General features: G+C 36.9%; 1 protein-coding gene across 3 annotated transcripts in view; it reads left to right on the plus strand.

The window, feature by feature from the left end:
• TMEM117 (transmembrane protein 117) overlaps window positions 1-23,347 on the plus strand; it is a 221,175-nt gene that overhangs the window by 77,773 nt on the left and 120,055 nt on the right. For all 3 annotated transcript variants that reach the window (XM_074567222.1, XM_074567137.1, XM_074567317.1), the window contains exon 4: window positions 22,930-23,029. In XM_074567222.1, coding sequence (XP_074423323.1) covers window positions 22,930-23,029 — 100 coding nt within the window. The remainder of the gene's footprint in view (window positions 1-22,929; window positions 23,030-23,347) is intronic.

The following is a 23,347-nucleotide window of genomic DNA, read 5'->3' on the forward strand; positions in this document are numbered from 1 at the left end:
TGATAGTTCTAAAAAAGCAAGTTAAACTTTGAACTTATTTGTATGATTACATTGATTTGAAGCTGTTAAATTGAGCTTCTAGAATTATTGACTATTACCAGTTTGAAAGTAAATGATCCCCAACGGGGCCTATTTTGAGTCTGGAATGGATCCAAGATACAGGCCCTCTGACTGAGTATACACATAAATCCCTAATCTCATCAAGCAGGTTATTTTAGGGAAGCCTAGCAGATTAGTAACATGATGCCTTGCAATTCCATTAATGAAATCCTGTCAGAATAAATTAATGAATAACATACTGATATTGTAGGCTTATTTTATGGCAATGTAATGCAGTTGTTTAAGAACTCATTGCACAAACCATTTAAAGTGTTGTTGATGTTGAGTAGTAACCCATGCAGTTACTACATTACTCAATCTTTCATTTTAACAGTAGTATTGATTTGGTGAAAAGCCGAATTTACAAAACTCTTTTCCAATAAACTTGGCTATATATGTCTACGGTTGCAGTCCTACTAGCACGTGAACAGTGTGAGTTCTGTACAAGATTGGCTTAAAGGAACTTGTGTTTTGATTTGAGATTTTAAGAAACATTCATTTTGATTTGTAATAACCTTTCTGTCCAAGGATGTTATAACAAAATCCTATTTGTATTATATCAACCACGAATGAACTTCAATGCCTCCGTGCAGAAGGGCATCATTTCTGTATCTACCTATATTAATTTTTGTTTATTAATACAATTTAATATTTAGAATGTAGAAGGAATGAAAATCCACTGTGGTAAACATCATTAAAGAAAATTGTTAAAAATATATCAGTAAGAGGGGAAGGACCAATATTATAGATTTTTTTCCAGAAAGAACTGAAATAAAATCAGCCTCAGAATATCTCACACACACTGATGTTTGAACTTAAGTGTGAATATTAGTCAGCTATTTAAATATGTGCTTGCTCTGTGTTTGGTTTAGCTTTACAAAACCATCCTTAGCTTAGAGTATCTTTAGATTCCCATGGGAGTCGTTGTCTTTATATTGCTCCAGACTCAGAGAATGTTAACTAACCAGAAAGAGTTGGACCTCAGGAGAGGAGATAATGAACAGTAGATCTTAAGCATTTTTGTTTCTAGAACCTGTAAACAAATGAAGTAAATAGCCAGGGCTCTGAAAACGGGTGATAATGGTGTCTGCTACTAGTATTTGCATTTGCTGTTTGGTGAATCTGTTTTATGCTACTTTAAATACTCTTTTCCATTAATTTTCTTGTTGCCACTGTGAGTTTCTGCTCCAGTCTGAAGGACTTGGTTGTAAGGAGCTCTTCTCTAATCAAAAGTTGAATCCTCATCTGCAGTAGTAAGATGCGGCTGTTTTAAACCAAACCAAGTTTTCTTAAATCACCTACATTCTCAGAAGCAGCTTCACTTCACCACTTCACACTTTTGTGTTCAGGATCTTAATTTTTCAAAAATTCTGAGGTGGGGGCTAGAAGTGTAGCAGATTGGTATCCCACTGTAAAGAAACTGTTGCCCCCACCTCCAGAGCCTGTATTCCTCCTCTTTACTGAAATGGCAGTGTGATCTGGGAAATTAGAAATCCATTATGCTAACCTTTTTTAGTTTTGATCTGTTATCCCAGCACTGACCTTTAAGAAATTATTTCACCTTGTTCCCCCTAAACTTCTGTTTTTCAAGTTCTCAGCTTCCTGTGTAACGGGTTCATGACTGCAATTGATCACGGATCAGAACTGGGCTGAGTTAGGATATTTGAGGTTTCTGGTTGCAGAAAAGAGAAAAACACACATTATGTCTCTCTTAGAAATGCCTCTAAAAATCAATGCAAAAAAGGGGAAAAATTCTTTGATAACATTTGTTAGGCATATGTGTGTAGTGAACTCATAAATGTGTAGGAAAAGAGTCACATCCCAGATCATTCTGCAACTTTGATCTATTCTTGCTACTTGTTTCCTTTGTAAGGTTTGTGTTTGTTCAGGGTCTAAGTTTGCAAGGACTGTAGAACTAATTGTTTCAGGGAAGTCAGGTGGCTTCTTAATGTTTTAATCCAAATTGTGGCAATTACCATAAAGCTTTTCACACCTCAGAAACAGTTGTGATGGGATCAAGGCCAGCTATAATAATATGTTTTTCATTGTTGACTTTGAAGAAGGAGGAAAGTAGACAAAATGGAAAGACGGGAGTGCTTCACTTATTTCACAGGTTTATAAAAGGGATAGGTAATGGCTTTTTCCTTCATCCTATAAGAAAGAAGCATCTAATTTTAATAACAAAAACTACGTAAACTCCCCTTCCTCTTACCTCTGATGAAAGAAATTAATTAATCAAAAGAGTTATCCAAAACCAAAAATTTAAGGAGAAGAACCTTAATTTTGCTCATTAAGGAGAACAATGAATATGAATATTTCAGAGATCCATCCAAACACGAACCTCTATTTATACTCAGCTCTTCTCAGTGTTACAGAGGTGCAAGTGCTTGCACAGGGATGTGCCCAGTACCTGAATAATACAGTAGATGGTTTCAACAGAATCAGCACGTTCAAAAATGAGTATTTGTATCAGCAAAACACTCTTCTACTACTGCACTACTCCTGACAGAGCAATTATAGCTTTTACTTTGTGCATGGCAAGTCTAGTGTTGTGATAGATACTACAATAAATTTCACATATTTTTTTTAAACCTTGAATGGACGAGTTAGTGTTGGAACTTGGATATACAAAAAGGAATTTCTTCCCTGAAATAGAGAGATATGAATACAACATCATACAGATTCCATATGAAAATTCATGACAACTTAAAGAAAACCACAAAACCTTAAGAATGATTAAAAGCACAAAAAGCATGCTTTGTGGTTTGAGACTATTTGGTTTATACAAGAGTAGGTCATGAGGAAATTGAATGAAGCCTTTAATTACTGAGATGGAAGATAAGATTTCTGGTAATAGAGTGTTTAGTTTAACAAAAATGTAAAAGATGCAGTAGCTGAAAGCAAAGTCTGGACAAATTCAGAGCAGGAATAAAGTGCAGGTATTTCACAGTGGGATTAAGTAACTGTTGGAAAAATTAGGTGATGTGTACGTTCTCTGTATGTGTGCTTAAAGTGCTGAAATTGAGACTTTCTAATGGACTTAACCTCATCTAGAAAGAGTCCATTTCTGTTAAGAATTACTATATAGAACCTTATGACCTGAATTATGCAGCTCAGAGTGGATTATTGTGTTTTACACTTTATAGTCTTTAAATCTGTGAATTCTCAAGTAACTACTCTGTTAACCATCACATGCCTTATTTTTAAATTGAAAATCAAATATTCTAGTCAAAACATTGTAGACAAATAATTTAAAAGTTGAAATATGAAAGAAATTCACCTCAAAGGGACAGCATGCAGGTATGGGCAAAACTCTGTAAGTAGCATGTGCAAGGAAGTAGTAGTTAGAGCCTGAAAATTGTACTGCAAAACTCAAGGTGAATGGCCATTCCTGTTTCTCAAGTTATAAACTTATCAACTATGAGTAGTTTCACTCCATTAAGAAAAGACTAACGACTCAGGCTGGAGGCCACACAAAGTCTGAAATTACAAATATGCAAGAATTCTTCTCTTTCAATATCACTGCTCTTTTTGGCACTTGCCACACTAGTGTTTCACGGCTCTCATGCCAATAAACCGTAGTCAACAGTAGTCACTTACTCAATCAGCCTACATTAAACATAAATTTCTTTCTGCAGCCATGGGCATCAGCTTTTGAAAGAACTACCTATTAATAATGAAGGCCTCTGTTGTGGCAAAAATCTCTTTGCAGTAAGAAAGCTCGCTGTAGTGCCTCCATTGCCCAAGAGAAGAGAGACTGATGGCAAACTTCCATCACCGTTTTTTCTTATTACTGATGTCTGCTGAGGTCAGATTCTTTTGCTTTATTGCAGCCCTGGCCAGAAGAACATCAGGATGTTGAGTGTGGAACCTGCTTTTACCTTGTACTTTGTATATATTTTATTCAAACTGGCCATAGTGCTTATAATTATTTGAAAATGTCTCCAAAAAAGTATTCAAGAACCTTAACAAATGAATGAGTTTTTATCTTACAAGAGTAAGAAAGCAAAGTGTCAACATTCCAAATTTGGCCTGTCAAACCTGTGTCATTATGTATTTCTTCCCTTTCTCATCTTTTGGGGAATTTGTTCCCAGACTCTGTGGGATCAAATGCTCCCAGTGACATAAAAGCCATTCCACTTTCTAGTCTCTGTCTGCCCTGGAGGTCATCTGAGAATATTGAAAGCTAATATTTGTTCCAAACTGGCACTGCTGGTGGCATCAAGAAAATGGTATTCTCTTCATTGTTTTCTCTCTTGAAGGAGTTAAAACAGAGTGTCTCTACAGTCCAGTCAGCTTTTAGAGAAATAGGATTAACTTTAGTTCCATTCCAAAAGCAGCCTTCTCTGTCTTCATTGTTTTGATGTAAACTGTTTGCTTTTGTTTAATGAGGAGACACTTCTGCCCCAAAATTTGCGTAAGGGAAACATGTACTTTTTAAATGGAAGCAAATCCCTGATGAGGGCGTGCATCCAAAGCGTAGCTGTTTTGTATCTTGCCTGTCTGGCCAAATCATTTGGGGTTCCTTTACTTCCACATTGACACAAAGAACGATCATCTATGCTGTGACTAGATAAAATCTTGCTAGTCTTTTACCTAGTCATCCCTGTTAATAGTAATTATTGAATCACTGATTTCAATGGAAAAAATATTTGCTTCTCATGTTAATCAGATGAAAAGCTTTAAAACTAGATTCTACATACCTAGAAGTGACAGCAATTAAAAGGTAATAGAGAAAAATAAAGCAGTACACTGCTACATAGCTTAAATTTAATGAACTTCTATTTTGTGGGCAAAAAGGCTCATTTCCACATTTTCTATAAATAGATTTTTATTTTAATTTCAGTTTTGTCTCATGGTAGTGATATAACATTTTGTGAGAAATAGAAATGCTGCTAAATAAATCTTACCTGAAAGGCATACAGAGATATGCATGTAAGGATAAGCCGACTGTTGGGACTACGGTAACCAAAGAGCAATAAGAAAAGGAATATAAAACCCTCAGAAAACTCCTGAGGGTGAGGCCGTTTCTCTTCCAGACTGAAGGCATGATACCAGCAGAGTCCATGTTTCAGTTTCCAAACCCTAACTTGTTCCTCTGACTGGAAAAAGCCATATGGGTAGTGCTCTCTTCCCACAGGTACTTTTGCATAACAAGGCAGCACTGTGCTTGCTGTTATAGCCAGCCATGCTAGTTACAGTCTGGATACGGGGCTGTGCCAGACATTGTCAAGCCCGTAACAGATTAGAGAGAACACAGGGTGAAACAGTATGTTGGAAAAGTAATGGAAATGTATCATATCCACAGCACATTAAGAACCCAACTGTCCTGTGGAGGAGACTCGTATGTTCCTCATCTGTGGCATGGTTTCTATCACTCCTGAGCGGTCTGCTTGTAAGAAAGAGTTCTCTTAGCCTTAGAAATGCTAAGAGATGCTTAGAGAAGCTTAAGATGCTTAGAAATTCCCATCAATGTGATGAATTAATGCCAAAGTCTTGTTTTCCTTGAAGGAAATCTAAAAAAAGAAATATTTAAAAAATTGCTAATTGCTCTCTATTTTAGCAGTCCAGTTAAAGACCACAGCCAGCCTAGTGAAGATGCCTTCTTTAGTATCCAAATGTATAGCTATTTCTTTATCGTCCTATTATTAAATCCTTGTTTAACAAGAAATCTTTGTAGGCTTTTCAGTCCAAAACCAGTAAACACTTTTGCTTTTACTTTCCACTGTGTTTTTCTTTATGTAACAACATGATTACTGTCAAGATGAGTGTAGTTCATGTGAAATTTTCAAAAACTGAGTGCACTTTGTCATCAGTTCAGAATGCTTATCAGAATAAAAAAAGCTTAAAACTAAGCAAAATGGTACATTTCTGGCAAAAAATGAGATAACTTTCACTTCAAGTTTAAATGAGCAGAGTGTTTTTCTTCATCTTTCCAAATCTGATCAGTTGAAATGTATTTAAAGTAATTAACTCAGGAGAGCACAGAGTAAACTTTCCTTTTGGAGTGCTTGCTGCTGTCAGTCTTCCTGAAATGCATCACCCAATCTGCAGAAGAGGGCAGGGATATTTGTACTGTTATCTTAATAAAACCCTCAGCAGTTTCCCAAGTGGCATCTTCAGCATAGCGGTAGCTATCCTTTGGGCTGCTCCTCACCTCTGACTCAGCAGCAGTTGGGGAGGTCTGAAACTTCGGCAACACTATGGGCCGTGCTCTGCTTTCGAGGGAAGATCTCGACATCCCTCAACCTTATCAGGTTGAAATCAGCCCTGCCTTGAGCAGGAATTCCTTCCAAACTAAACTGTTCTGTGTTTTCATGAGAAGTATAAAAACGTGAAAATATGTAAAATTCATTCTTTTGCACTGTTATTTGCCTGGGGTTTTTTTTTGGAATAAAGAATCACCTGTAGAACAGTTGAATTCTGGTCAGTCCAGAAAAGAGTAAAAGCCATCAGCTTAAGTGCTGGCAAATGACCACCCTCTAGTATAACAAAAAATGTGAAAACTGGATGTGAAAAAGTGGAACTGGATTCCTGCAAGGGGCAGATCTCCTGCCGTCTCTGAGATACAACCTTTGGGGAGATTAAAGAGATGACTGAGTGTAATGCACAGTGTGCCTGTACAACCAATAAATCAAAAGGGACAGGGTCACAGTCCATTCTTTTTTCTCTTATCTAGCAGAGGATTTTGTTTTCATTTGCAGTACAGAAAAAGAAATGGAATTTCAGTTCACAAATGTGACAGAATACTGACTGAACAGCCTTCAAACAAAGACAAGAAAAGGTTCTTTAAACATTACAGGAGCTAAACTCACAAACACGGGCATACTTCTTTTTTAGGTTTTTCATAGATTTTCTGCATTATCCTGATATGTTGAGGTTTCTCAACATTGTATTTCTCATAAATATAAGTATATGCTATTGTGAAGGTTTCTGCTTCATAAATTTTGAACTGAAGACCTAAATGTTGTAAACATCCCAGACAGTGACCAAAAGTGGATGATACAAGGTTGATCTATAAATAGGAATGCGGTACTTCTGTCTAGATTAAAGCGAGTTGAACAAGATGTGAAAGTGGAATTTTACAGAACTGTCGGTATTGGGTTTGTAAATAAGTGATGTTGGCATATGAAGATCACTTATTTTTTTGAAATCTCTGATTCTGTTTATTTTAACAGTATCTCATTGAGAGCTAAATATATATGAAGGTAACATTCAAAAAGATTATTGTAGTGCTGGGCATCTCTGAAAATCCTGCCAGAAGTTTTGCATTAGAATTTGTATTTGAAATGTTATTTAAAGTCATATTAAAATGAAAGCAGAGTACTACTTTATCAGTTGTGAACTCTTTTTGCTACTAGGAAGTCAGCGTGAATAATACATTGTCAAGGGTTGACCAGACCCCCACTAGGTCACTTTCTCACTCCCCATCTTCAACAGGACAGGGGAAGAAAATAACAAGCTTGTGGGTTGAGGTAAAGGCAGTTTAATAAGAAAAGCAAAAGCCACATGCGGAAGCAAAGCAAAAAGAGGAAAATTATTCACTACTTCCCACCCACAGGCAGATGTCCAGCCAGTTCCTGGGAAGCAGGGCCTCAGTACAAGTAGCAGTTTCTTCAGAACACAAACGGCATAACCACGAATGTCTCTCCCTCCTCCTTTCTCCCCCCTCTTTTGTTGATGAGTATGACACCATATAGTATGGAATATCCCTTGGGTCAGTTCAGGTTAGGTGTCCCATCTGTGTCCCCTCCCAAACTCTTGCCCATCTCCAGCCACTGGCCTTTTGAGTGGTGGGTTGGAGAGACAGCCTTGATGCTGTGTGAGCACTGCTCAGCAATAGCCAAAACACCCATGTTTTATCGACACCATTCTAGCTACAAATGCAAAGCACAGCACTATATGTGGTGCTATGAAGAAAGTTAAGTCCATCCCAGCCAGACACAATACATAGATCGAAAGGAGGTGTGCAGTATTGTTTAATGCTGTGACAGCTCTTTATATATGAATATCTTTTTTGTTCACATGTGAGCATTTGAAAAAGAAATTTGAAAAAGCACGAAGTGGGCATTATATGTGACATATAGCTAATGAAATATTTATTTTGAAAAATAATAAAAGTTTAAAGAAAGATGTATTTAAATGTTAATTACAAATGGGATTTAAAAGTCCTGAAATATGATAACTGAATCATACTCCGCCTCTAGCCAGCAGTTTCTATTGATTAGGTCTCAGTATTTTACTGCTTTCTACCTTCTTAGTGGTGTGTCCATTATTGCTTGAAATTTAGGTTTTTATTGTCTTTATCTTCTTCTTTAAAAAACAAAATATTGTTGTACAAGGCTTAAAAGATACGTTTTTTACGGAAGAATGACATTCTGTCTTGTCTGCATCAGAGTCGGCACTTCTAACCGTTCTCACATCCTCAGTTGGTTTCAGAACGCAGGGAGAATTTTTGCAGTGGTTGTTCCTGAGCGGAGAGAAGGGTTTATAATTGTTCTGCAGAGCCATCCACCAAACTTCTATTTCTTCCATTCATCAACATAGAATATCAGTTTAATTATAAAATCTCCCACATAATCAAGTAAACTAAGGAAATAACTTACTGTAAAATACATTGGCTCTGTTCCTGAAGCTTTGTGTGCATCCAATGTAAAGATCTCAAGGTATTCTTACTAATGACACTATTTGCTTCAGCTAGTAACATGTGGATAACTTTCAGACAGTATAAAAATATTTCTGGATCAGATTATCCTTCAACGGCAGTTTGAAATATCTTCCACAATGAGCATCAGACAAAGACAGAATATTTACTCCATAGTTTATTTAATTCTGGTTATATCTGTCTGCTAACCATCTGTTCAACTTTAGATTTAACTTACTATTTTAATGAAATCTTAATTGCAGTTTATTCATTCTTGTAGAGGTTTCTTACTGACAATGTTTTATCATGTAATCTTTTAGACTATTTGAAAGTGTCTTTTTCAACCTGATGTCTAAATAAAGGTAAGTTTTTTCATTTAGAATGGTATTTTCCCAAACTGCATGTTTTATCTTTAGTATCTCATTGGTTTTAGTCGCAGTTCGGGATGTGTGTAGACTTGCAAGGACATTTTATGGACGTTAGACCTTCAGTCTAATAATCTAAGCTGTGCCAGTCTTAAAATGTAAAAATCCCTATTTAGTCCTTATTTAGTCTCATAGTTCAAGAATCCAATAAAGATGAGTTTAAAGTTAACCAACTGCTCTTACATTTAGCTGAACTGAAATCTCCAGAAGATGATTCATCTGATTTGGAGTTGTTATTGCAGGTTAATGTTGGTAGGCAGCATTAGTGTGTTATCAACACTGTTTTGGTCACAAATCTAAAACACAGCTCCATACGAGCTGATATAAAGAACATTAACTCCATCCCACCCAGACTCAGTGCAGATGTCTAAGATAAGTCAGATTAATTACATCTGTAACGTGCTTATTTCTCTCCATTGACTGTGGAGGGAAATGGACTCTTCTTTGGGATCCTAGAATTACTAACTGGAATTGAGACTTTTATTTTAACTCTATAGTTAGATAAGATGAAACCCAGTCTTTGTAAGTAACTGACCTTAAAAATATAGCCAAAACCATCGAAGTTTAGTGTCTCGGTATCAAAAATGCACATGCATATATATCTGTCTCTCCATTGTTTGATGACATGCTAGTCCTTTACTCGGGAAAAATTAGGAGAATATTCTTTTTGAGGATGAAGTTCATGCTGCAATTTGTGTCTTTTCTCCATTTGTGTATCTTTTTACTACAAGTGATAGTGCCTGACCAAACACTTGCAGTTTGTGGTTCTGACATGTCTGACTTCTGAGAATTCATTTTCAAGTCATTAAAAGAAGACTGTATCATAAAACAGACAGTCCGCAATAGAGTTATGTTGATTTGAGGGTAAAATCCTCAAACAACTTCTGACAATTTTCCTCCTTCCTTTCGATGATAATTTTATTTAAAATGCTGAGTAGGGTAAGGACAAGAAAATATAGCAGTCAGTACAATACAGAGCAAATTTATAGCAGATCCAGTATTGGACTCTTTCAGATGGTATCAGCCATTGGATGATCAAGTAGTCATAATAAAGGTGTTTGCTTTCTCAGCCAAGGAGTGAAAGAACAGACTGTCTTCTTCCCTGCATCTTCCATGTGAAATTCTCTGCCATGATTATATGCCAGCTCTTGTCAGATGACGGGCCCTAGACCCAGTTGTTCTTTATATACCATTTTCAAGTAATATAGTAAAGAAGCAATATCTCCTCGATTTGTTAATTTGTACATTGCTTGAAGTCTAGTTCTTTTCCATCTGCTCTGCAATCTGCTGCCGTTATTATATTATGAGAGAAGCCAACCAAATCCTCAGACCAGCTCCCGAGTTGTCATACCACATTTTCCTTCCATTTCTTCTCAGAGGTACCTGTGAGCATGGTAGATCATTGTTTCTTAACAACTCCAACAGTTTCTATATTTCAGTATGGTTTTATAGGCTGCAGCAAGACAGATATACACCAGTCATCTTCAACAGATGATACAAAACCAAATATACATAGAGAAATATTTCCTGTACTTTTGCACCTGTAAGTAGCTTTAAAGAATACAATTTTCTCATATGAGAGTTTCCTAATTCATTTTGTTTGAAGGACAGAGTACTGGCTATGTGTATACAGGCTGTAGAACTTGGATAAGATTTTAGAACAAAACGTTTGCAGAGGGCACGTTTCAGAAGGATCTTATTTAGGGTTCATTTGTGGCTGTATCAAATTGTAGTATGCATCTTCAATCTGAATAAACTCTTGGGGTTTTAGGCTGAATTATTGTTTCTGCTGACATGGTTCTTTGAAAAGCCTAGTATGGCCAACACGCTAATACCATTTTTGGTCTTCGTAAGAGCGCTGTGCGGTTATTTGTGCCATTGCATGCTGATGTTTTGGGCTGGTATATGCTCTCAATTCCTTGAACAAACTGCAGTTTCAGTCTCCTTTTATCTGCACACACCCTTACGCAACAAAGTACGTGTCAGCAGCAATATGCAATAAAACAACATTGTAGAAAGCTTGGACTTATTCCTTTGTTTGAAATTGAGATTTTAACTGAGTGCTTTTCAAAGAATGAAGCATCTCTGTGTTTTCCCTGTCACATCCATTCTATTTGGGGTCTGACCTTTCTTCCTTTTCAAATATTTTGTACTTGAAATGTACTTCTGCATTTCCGTGTATAGTCATCTTGTCATTTCCCTTCCATCAACTTTGTCAGTCCAGTTTCCCAGCTCTCCTACCCTTCTTCCTTCTTTTAAAAATATTTTAAGATTCTGCTTCCTGTATTGCATATGATTTTCTCTGATTTTAGCTGATTGATGGTCTCCCTGTGGCCCTTGTCAAATTCAGCATTCAATAACTTGGCAGGCTGAGGAATGCCAGCACCTGCTGGTGGAATCCTTGGAGGAGGTGTGAAAGCCATTAGCGTTCATGAAGAAGCAACTGAGGAGAGATTCTCGAATGGCCTTTGCTCCACTTTCTTTAGGCTTTGCCTATATACAACACAAAGATCCTACAGGAAACAGAGTTTATATTTTAAATTAACTTTACTTGTAGCATTTTGACTTGTTTTGTCTCTCAATGTCAAAAAAATAACATATTCTGCATAAGCAATATATGCCTCTGTGTGTGATCAACTTTGGTATTATTTGTATCAATATAAAATACTTACATTTGTCTTATTTTGTGGAGGATATTTAACAAATACTAAATTATGTAATGATGTGGAGTTAAAAATGAAGTGCTGTCTTCCTTCTTCAAACCGTTGAGGGTGATGCATAGCAGCATATACTTTATTTTACTGAACTCTAATGACAGGACAAGTTGTTTGCATAGAAGTATTCTGTGCCAAATCCTTGGCTGCTTTAGGACTGTGCTAAGTGGATGAGGTCTTGGCATAATCCAAAGAGAAGAGAGACCACTTGAACTAGAAATCCAGGGCAGTGAATTGTAAAGTGCACTCGTTCCCTAGTGCCCTTTTAAATTTTGTTCAGACGTTTAAGTGATGTTAGCTATGCTTCTGATAAAGGATTTAGGTTTAAATAAATAAATTTAAATAAATGTAACTTAAAATAAACACTCTTTAAGCATAAATAAGGCCTTGAGTGATCTGCTCTAATGCCAGTTAGCCCTGTTGAGCGTGAGGGGTTGGATGACTTCATCTTTGAGTTTCCTTCCAACCTCATTTTTTTTCTGTGATTTTACCTGCTTTATTTAATTATTACTAATTGCTTATTTGATAGATCTGTCAATAATCTAATACTTAAGAAACCTTCATTTTATCCCCAAACTTCCATGAAGTCCAATCTCCGTTCTACTAATTCAGCAAACACCCCACAAACTCCAGTGCAGGTTTTACTTACTCACTCTTCTTTTTTTCAGTAAATGCATACCTCTACAAAGCAACGTAGCAGGACTCTGCCCCCCCATCCATCTATTCAGTCTCAGATGTTATCACTGACTGGTCTTGTTTCTGACTCCATTTCAAATATCACTTGTCTATTTGAAGAATAATTTGAAGAAATACTGATTTCAAAAATATCTGCTTAGTTGAATCACCTGTTCTACAACCTTGACACTTCTGTAGTATTCTTTTACAGTTTTAACAATCACTATATAAAGTTTCCGGTTGGTTTGGGTAATTTAAAATAGTCATTACAGGACCTGTACAATTTATGTTAATCATTTCCTCACAACTTTTCCTAGATACTGTGGAATTGGTTCATAAAAAAACATGAGAAGTTTCTTGTGAAACGATAATATTTAAATAGAAAAAAATTGATAAATCGATTTTGATACTACTCAGATGTAACTAAGCTTGAAATTGCCTTACTCTTGAAAGATGAACGTTTTCATATCTGTGGTTAAACGTTGAATCCTCTAAAGGAATATCTCACCTTATTCTGTATTGTAGTTTGAGGTAGAAATGCATTTTTCTGAAAGAAAAAACTTTCACAATAAATGCTAATCCAAAGTGATTTGGACATGAAACATTTTTTCAGTCTCCCAAGAATTTTTGCAGATTAGAAGGATTTCCTTTCCCAAACTGGCAAAAGGAATTAAAATAATGAAAATGTTTATGATATGCAGATTTGGAAAGAAAGCTGGAGTGATCACAGAAACAGGTTAAAAAAAAATCAAGCTAAATATTTCTAAGTATTCGTAACTAAATTTTTAAATCAAACCAGAAGATTATTTTCAATTTGAGAACTGGCAAGTTTTCGGCAAGTGTTCTGAATTCTGTAAATATGTCCCTATTTTCAAATTTTTGTTTTTTTTTCCGCCAAGCTATTAAAAGCAATATGTTCCTTCAAGTGACTCTGCGTGACCTACCATTTTATAATAATAGCAAAATGCTCCTGACCATTTTTTACTCCTGATAACTTTAAAGAAAGAGACAGAGGTACTAGTGGCACTGGCAGTACAAGCACACAAGCCAAAACAAATATCTTCATATCTTACGTAAAAGGTAATGTGAATGGATTTGAAATTGTCATTTAAAGCCTGTGTGTCAGGGAAATCACCTTCTAGCCTATAACAGATGTCTTCTCTGCTTCAGGTACTCTGACATGTCTCTGCAGCAGAACTCTGAAAACAAAAATGTCAAAATTAAAACTTACCACACTGTAGTGAATTAGTAAAAAACAAAATAAAAAAAAATCATTTTAGCCTATTTAGCATCAATTACACTTTCCACTACATGTTTGCATACTTTAATGCAGACATCAGTCTCCACTGCTTTAAAAATGGGCATCCATATGCAGGTTGCATTCATCTGTATTTCCAGTTACTTCTCAAAGTCAAACTCCACCCAGGAGGCTCAAATATTGGTCCAGCATTTGCTGTGGTGAAACATCTCACCTTGTTTCGGTCACAAATACACAGGTTCTTGCAGTGTCTTTCAGTGTTCAGTAAAACACTAGATGTCCCCTCGTCCATGCTGAAAGGACAGTCCTTTGTCCATGTCTCAGTCAGCTGCAGAGTATCAGTGATTCCTGAAAATAAAGTGTTGAAAGAAGGCACATGAGCTTTGCTTCACCCAATCACTACGCTAGACCCTTGAAATTCAAACTAAAATTAGTCTTTATGAAGCCTTAAAACATTATCATTAAATAATGAAAAACATCTGCTTTTTTTATAATAAATGATTTTTAAAAAGTAAAGTCGTAAGAAATTTTCACAAGTTTATTTTACATTATGGGCCTAAAATTTTTTTCAGAGCCATCTCAAATTCTTTTCATTTATGATTGCTCAGAATCTGTCAGCAGACATTCCATACCAGCATTTCTTCGTTCCCTCAGTTCCTGTTGATTAACTTACGACATGTTGTTTTGTAGTTTTCTGGCATTTCATTGTTTTAATTTATTAAAAAAATCTGTTTATCAGTGGTTCAGAGAAGTTTAATATATTAAAGAATGATTAATATGTAAAGTTGGAGTATCTGCTAATACTTACAAGTTTCTACTAAAATTTGCTGAATATATTTCTGCTTTCACTTTCCCAGTTGGGCTACTACTTACAAGCAGAGTCCATTCAGTGTTTTGTACCAACAGCAAATTGTTCTAATTTCCCCTTTTGGAATAGCAGTAATACTGCAGTTACTAGTTTATTCAGCATTATAATAATGCATTTAAACTCTGGTATCCCTAAAGTTGAAACGGATAAAAAGTACAAAGTTTTTCCTGGAATTCACAGAAGTTTTAAATGTTATCAAAGGACTTGGTCAAAGTGGTAAAGTTCCGACTACATCATTTAGTTTTGTTTATATCCTGGCAATGATACGAGCAGTTCTTTTTTGTGTGTGTGTGTGTGTTTTTAAAGTGAATAATTTCTTTCTTGCAACTGCCAGTTCTGAGAATATTGCTGCACATCTGTCCTGATGCCGCCTTTGCTGTACAGAAATGTCAACACCGGGAATGGGTCTGTGTAAGCCACCTCCCATTCTGAAGAGTTCAGCCAGTGCAGCATCAGTCAAAGCAATTCCTACCGGTATCTTGACGGGTTTAAAAACAAGCAAGTACTTATTTGCAAGTACTTATTTAAAAGTACTTATTTAAAAGAAAATGTTTTACTACATCTCTCTCTCGCTACATTACTAACCTAACTTAACCTTCCCAAATGCACTGCCTGTTATATTCCTTATTTTCTGTTAATGTTATTTTCAGATTTTAGTAGCTATTTTTAAAATGTCACTTGCCAAAGAAATTATTTGCATTTGAAGATAAGCAAACCTACATTTAACAGAATGCTAAATGTAAAAAAAAAACCAACAAAAACAAACCAACAAACAAGGAAAACCGGTTTACAACATTTTTCTAAACTTTGGAAACTCTGAGCATACATTTTTCTTCAATGTACACGTGTATAATTTAGCTTGCTGTTTAACAGCTTGTTGAAAATCAGCACTCGTCGTCCTTCTCAGGATGCGTACGGCAAGGGCCGAGACTGCAAACTTGTATGTCTGCAGAGTGTGTTACAGTATGATGAGACAAGATCCTCATCCAGCTCTCAAAATGGGCATGCCCAAGGCCACTTGTCCTATTTGTGTCCTTGGGCACCTGTGCTAGCATTTTGGAACTTTTTACTGTAAAACTATTTTGTTATCATGGTATATAGGCCAATGGAGTGAATCAAATAAGGCATATAATGTACCAGCTTGTACTACACTCTTGTGGATTAGTTGCAGAATTTTACTAGCCTATTAAAAGAGGTGCTAAAAAGCGACAGGGTCCTCTTAACTTGTTTGATTGTCCACTAAAGCAATTTTCAATAATTCACTTAACAGTAAGTAAATACCTTAATTCTCTCCTGTAGTATCAAACAGGCATGTAAGAGGCAACCTTTGATTTCATCGCTTCAGTAAAAAAAAAACAACTTACGTGGTGCTTATAGAGTTTAAGTGGAAGTATAACCAGCTACATGGAAGCAGCTGCAGTGCTTGTGTCTGTGCGTGTGTGCTGGGCGCTGGTAAGACTGTGCTATGGATATTTAGGTGAGCATTCCACAATCGTATTAGAAGTGTTTCAGGCAGCCTGTCCTTAGCTGAGTGGTTTTACTGTTATTTGCTGCAGAAAGATGCTAAATGCACTTTGCAGCCTTTGTTTTTCTTTTGTCTGATTAAACAGAATGTACATGTGGTGTTACACATCGCACAAGATTAGCAAAAATCCTGGAAAATTTGGAAAAGATATCTCATCAGACATCTTTTATGTTTTTTCCCAGACTACTCTGTCCATAAGAGGCGCTTTGTAGTGGAGTCTGTAGGGGTTGTACAGCATTTTTGTCAGAGTACTTACATAATGATGAAGGAAGTTGCTCATCTGAGAGGGAAGAAATCTGGGTTCAATTCCCAACTCAGCCACTGGTTGTCTCTGATTTTATTTATGTCATTTAAGGTTTGATGTAAAAAAAAAAAAGTAGGTGTAGCAAAACCTGTCATTTAAACTCACTGGGAGTATGTGCCAGCACTCACCAAAGTTTACCTTTAGCCCAGCGAGGCTGCATTTCTCCCATAGCGGAGGTCCTCAACACTTGAATTTGCAGATCCCAAAGGTTTTCCCAGTAGAGATGCAGACTCACATCCCCTGGCAGTAGCCCTAACATTATGAGTTGCCTTTTGCAAAACCTTTAGAAGTAAGCTGTTGGCCCTTAGTGATGCCATACATGAAAATCATCTAAACTAACCTCCTGCTCTGGATTGCTGTCAAATCCATTGATTAGGGAGATAGCCTAGGAAGACTAGCATCATCAGGCAAAAGTTAATCTAGGTGAATACCACCTGGTCCTTAAAGAGAAGTCCAGACTGTATCGGACATCAAGTGCTCAAGGACTGTTGGCATAGAATCCACAAAAATCCGCAGAGGGAACAAGAAACTCCTGTGAAAGCTATATTAAGGATAGGAATATATTTGTCCTAAATTGCTTGAAGCACTCTAACTAGGACTGTACTTGTGATCTAATCCAAACTCCTATCCTGAACAGTGGCATCCATTTCCCTTCTCTAAAAGTGGAGGAAAGTGAATGTCAATCTTATATGTGAAAGATTAATGTCTCTTAAATGTGAAAGATTATATTTGTAAAAGACATGGAATATGCAGCTTCAGTTATCCCTTACCTAAAGGAGGCTGAAACACATATTTCTTATCGTCTTGGAGAGTACTATACACAAAAAACCTACTGTCCCAGTAGGAGTTTGTCATCACTTTTTCTTTTCTTACTGAGAGTGACAGTGAGATGCAATTCTCTAACTTGGAAAGGCAGTGAACCAGTGTCCCTTGGAATGGGGTTCGGATCTCATGTGTTCCCTACCATTTAAGTTACATGCATATGCCTCTTCTACATTAACAGACAGAAATGCAATTGCTGCACTTTTCAATGGACCTTGTCTTCTAGGCAGGCTTACAAAACACTTCACACATGGAGCTCCGCAGGCAAACCAAGTGGAGGAATAACCACTTGATGGATATCAATCAATATAGGGTGTGAGCTAGAAGCCAAATAGCTTATTCCTGTGGAGAGTGAGCAGCTCCTGTGCGTGCCTAGCAGCGGAACTTTAAATGGCTTGGGAACTTTAAAAGCCAAGTCCCCAGAGTAAGTTAGGCAGCCCTCACGCCTGTAGATTGATGAGCAAATGTTTTCAGAATCACAGTTCTGTTGCCCGATTTCAAAAAAGTGTGTACAAATAAGTTACCAACCAGCAATGCTCAGTTACAGGATCAGTCTGTCAGTCTCAGGTGTTCTGCACTGCGCCATGGATCTGTCTTGCTACGGCCAAGCCATTTTTGTGTCCTAGTTTTGTTGTGTCTTGGAGATTAGCCTGCTGAACCTCTTGTGGCTGTTACCTCTTTGACATCTTGTCAAGCAAAATCCCTGGTTTAGTGCCTCTTAATTCTCTCTGTTCTGGTGTCATAGAAAAAGTTTCAACTGTACCTCCAAAGTGTGCACTGGGGATGGTTAGGGACCGTATGTGCTGTCTGTACTGTTTGTAGGTAGCTATGCATTGTGCCATTCTCATTATGATGTGCCAGCTTATAGGACAGCAGGTCTTGTTGTCTCTGTGCACCTTCTAGATCCCTGTGGCTCTGACTTCAGTTTCTAGCAGTAGAGGGATGGCTTTTCAGCTGAGTAAAGTGCTACCAAGTGTCTCACTTGCCATTCTGTCATTTTAGAGTGACAAATATGGATCAGGAACTGTATCTGCAGTCTTTTATGTATGTTTTCAGTTATTCTGACACTCTTTGCTTCTCCTAAATTAAGAGTAATGGAAGCTTGTGGTGCCACATCTAAACACAGACTTCTTTGCAGCCTGCGTGAACTCCCATGCTGTCACTTGTTGGCCATTGTCAAGGCATTTCACTTTGCCATGTGCACAAAGGAAGATGAGTTCCCCACAGCTAAGAAGCTATTTTGGGAGAATGCCAGATAATAAAACCACTTCAGAAAATCATGTATCAGACTACAGAGCACGTACAGACTTTTTGTCACTCAACATAAAAGACATCTAGGCCTCCCTCCTTTTCGAAGAGCCTTAAGTTACCACTCTCTTGCAGTTCTTGCAGAGTCTATACAGAACTCTGCCAGCCCAGTGCTTTAGATACCCTGATGTATAAAAAGCCAGCTGAAGGGTAGTTAAGATGCACCAACGTTGCTAAAATGACATTAAAAGGTAACTAAAACCTCCCAAAAGTATGTAGGGTCTCATTGCAGTCCGTGGAGGCCTAGGATTCAGTTCAGATGCGTCTGGGTTGTTTGTCACAGGCCTTACAAGAGTTCCAGATCTCTTTGGATTATCATCTGAAGACCAGGATATGTCACAGCACCTGGAATGATTTAGTCACATAGGTTTAGCAATACCTTTTGGTATTTGAACGTACTGTTTTGACATGCTAGCCATCTTGCAGTAATGCAAGGCAAACAAATCCTTCACCCAGCATGGCTACAGTAGTGTAAGCACAAATCATGCTCTAATCTGCATTGATTATTCTGACTAGAACTCCATTGAGAGCTTGGATCTTTGGCTCTCACTTAAATTTAATTGTCTAAATTCAAGTTATATCCCAGTTTTAGATTCCTGTGATGGTCCAGAAAACACCATCTTGGCCCTGAGTTTCAGCCATGACTTTTATTCCAGTGCCTAGAACAATGTTGATAGCACCACAGTGGCTTGTACGTCTTTATCCAATTTAAAATTAAAAATGTTCCATTTGTTTTCACACTGTTCATCATTTTGGCAACTGCTGAAGTGTCATCCTTCTTTGAAAAAAATGCTCTGATATCTTCCTTTCTTTGAGCAATTTCAACCAAGCTAGTGCTGTTGTTTCCCTCTTTCTGTTCTGTGCACTCTCTGCTGCTAACTCCAGAAAAGGTAATCAAATGCATTGGGCTTGTATCTTTTTACTGATTCACTGTTATTAAATTACCTTTTTATGATGGGTTTTTTTGGACTCTGTTTTAGAACGTTGTGTCTCAAGTGTCTTTTGTCTTTTGGTTCCCCTGTTTTGTCCTGTTCTGTCAAAATTGTGGTCTACCTTCCACAGGCCTGCAAAGAGCAATTTCCCTGGCTTTGCAGCTTCCAGTTTTATTGTCAAAGGTTAATAGTGGGTTTGTCCCAAATCCCAATCACAAACTTGTCCTTTAGCTATAGCGTTCACAAGTATTGGTTCCTCAGCCTTTAATTATTTACACTTATCCTGTCCTTTTCTGAAGAGCTTTTTGCTCTTTTATGAGCTTTTACTGCTGTGTTTTTCCACTCGCCATTTTCTTAGATTGTGCTATTCATGCAATATGACTGTACCTTGCTACAGAATACAAGCATGGCAAAGCAAACAGAAGCCTTTTGACAAACTGTGGAAAATCTGAGCTGACCAGGACGGTTAACTGGAACCCAACAGCCATTAGCCCTCCTGCAAGGTGCCGACATGGGTCCTAGCCAGGAAGCAGAGTAACCCATGAATGAAAACTGCTCTAATCACTAGCTGTAGCTAGAAAAAAGTGTGGATTTTTCCACAATAGAATAAATTTTACTTTTGGTACTGTTAAAATATATACCCTGGTAACATCATCAGGGGAGCATGGCTTTTTTGAAAATGTCAGCTACTCTCGTTTATATTTAAACTAAAACCTGAAAATGAAAAATGGAAGATTTTTTTCATTTTTAGGAGCAAAAAATCCATATTTTAAAAAAGGCAGTTTCTCTTGGTGTTTTGAAATGAAAATAATACTGCAGAGAGCATAAAAGACGCAGGATGTAATGCTCATAGTTAATAAAATAGCAGTGTATTTCATTCTATTTCTAATAAGATAATGACAGTGCTAAAAAATATTTTCCCTGTTCCGTAAAAAGTTGTAGCTGTATTTTAATCAGTAAATGCACTTAAAATATGTACAAATTATGTTCTTAAGAGTTTCTTTATAATATGCTATTTTACTCTAACTGAAGGTCTGTCAATTTGCATATTTAATATAGGCATTAATTGCTTATAGACTACAATGCACTATTTCTACTAGGCTTCTTGCATGCTATCCTGTTTCAAATTACAAAAAGACAGTAAGGATGATTTGATGCATTCAAGGCCTTTTTATACATTTGAGTGTTGCATCCAGCTCATCTGAACTTATTATAACCCTTCAGATACTTTTAATGTTTGTAAAAACAAGTGACTACATGGAGAATTTCAATTTCAATTAAAAAAATCGCTTATGTCTGGTTTGGTATCTCTTCTGCTTGTTAATACCTACATATAGTGGTCAGTGACCTCTCAGCCTTTTGAGGTAACCCATGTTGGGTACATCAGCCTGCCATAGGTGGCTGTGGCGGGCCCACTATATGTGACGGGGCTATAGGAGTTACCCAACTGACCTGTTTTTCATGAGTGTTGTGCAAGTGTTCATTTAGTTTCTGTACACCTGTAATCATGTATAATCCATACGAGAATCTATAATGCATATGGGAAATGGGAATAAAAAAGGTGAGAACTGTGGGGTTTTGTATGTGTTTCACACTGATGAAAAAGATAAAGATACAGGTTGCTTTTGGGGGCCGGTGCTTACAACTGACATTCATGGTGTGCCATTTTTGTTAATGAGACACCTGCTTAAGGAATGCAGACTTGATCATTTTTTGCCTTCATAAATGCTACAAGGACAGCATACCCAAGATGCAGGAAAAAATGGAATTCCAAATGTTTCCTAGTTATAAAGAGTCTGGGAGAATGTATCTCAGAGGTTCTCGCAGTCTCCCCTAGGTATCTGCTGTTGCCCTCTCTTGGAAACAGGGCATTGGAACAGGGAGACTTTAGGCTGACCCAGTGTGGCTGGTCTTGTGTTCTCACATCCTTACTCACAGCACGATGAATTTAGAATACTGATGATCTTATTGACTACATGGAACATAATTAAGAATAGCTTGGAAAAAAATGTTTACTTTTAATTCCAGCAGAAAATCTGAGCCAGCATTTATATGCTGTTCAACAGATTTTAAAAAAATGGATGGTATTTTTTTTTAGTGACATATTAGTTGTAAGGTCACAAAATGTGTATAATGAAAAGAACCACTAGGGTATGCCATTTAACATCTGTCATAAAACTATTCAATTACATTAATATTTCTACTTGAGAACATATCTAAGAAATGATACAGTGCTGTGCATTCATTTGTGCTAGCAAGAGCCTCTATCCCCATCAAATACTTAGATTTTAATTGGACTGCCCCAAAAAGTGGGACCAGCTTGCATTGATCCAGTTGCAGGGACACGGTCCTAGACATTACAACATTTGGTATATAATAATGGTAAGATTTGAATGATGGATAACGCAATGTTCAAGGAAGTTGTTACGTGCAAGTGTGTCAGTTGTGTGCATCCTTAAATAGGTATGAAATTATATAAGGAGCGTTTACAGGCATCTTGAAAACACAAATATCACTCGGGAAGTTAAAATATAATTGCTATCGTTTGAATATATTAGCTCTTGAGAAGAATCATCTCTTCTTAAACACTATAAAAGTATTTTAGCAAAGGATATGAGTATATTAAAAGCTGTGATTTTTTTTACAAAGGGTTTGATACAGCATAAGTAACTTTATCGTCTTAATTGTCCTTATAGCATTGTGATGAACTTGAAAGTAGAGGTCAAATTATTGTGTGAGGTTTTAAATCCTATCTATCTGTTGCATTATTTAAGCAGAATGGAAATGCTTCTTTTGGATTTAAGTAAAATATAGCCATGAAAATACATTGTATAAATTAAGATACAGTGACTTCTCACTGAAATTCTACAAAACTTGCTTGCACTGTTGTGTTAAAAAACCCTATGGTTGTATAACTGGTAGAGTGAAAAGTCAAGTGGCTCAATTATCTTTTTAAAGACAGTTTAAAGATATTAATTTTTCTTCATAAAGATTTTGCAAAGTTACCAATTCTGAGAATGTTGCAATTCCATTTCTACAAAGGAAGAGGTAAGAAGTGTAAAATAGTTTATATTTCCGGAAGCCTTACATAATCCTGAAGCCCTTGCCTACCATTATTTTAGCATCTTCAAAAGAGACATGGGCTGTAAAATCAGATTCACATTTCCATCTGGAATTGGAATTGACCCATCCTGGTTAAGTACTGTGTCAAGACGCAGATCTAGCAGAAAAAATGATTATGAAGGAACTAGGAAATCTTTCACAGCTAATCATAAATTTTGTCACTAAAGCAAGTTCTTTATAACTGCATTAAGCAAACATGTATAGCTTACAGTCTGTGTTCTTGTTTCCACAGTGCATACATTATAACAGACTTCATGGGCATCAGGAATGAAAATTTTATGAAGGTAGCTGCAGTTGGGACTTGGATGGGAGATTTTGTCACAGCATGGATGGTAAGAAACGTAATATTACATTTTAAAAGAAAAGAAAGGGAATATGTTTGTTGGTTTCAAGGGAAAGAGGAGAGGAGAATAGAGAAAACTCTATTTCGTGAAGTATTCCAGTATTTCAACTCAGACAAGTAGAAAGTTAACAAAGGCAAAGTAGCATAATGGCAGGCTGTTTAATTAGCTGGGAGTCCAGAAAAGTTTCAGTTAAAATGTATCAGAGCAATATTTCATTCCTTCTGCTGTGAGTGGGAACATTGCCATTGACTTCTGTGAGGACAGCACGGTGGCCCTTCTTTGCTACGAAATAGCATGACTTGCTAT

This window comes from Larus michahellis, chromosome 1 (assembly GCF_964199755.1).
Source record: "Larus michahellis chromosome 1, bLarMic1.1, whole genome shotgun sequence".
NCBI lineage: Eukaryota > Metazoa > Chordata > Aves > Charadriiformes > Laridae > Larus > Larus michahellis.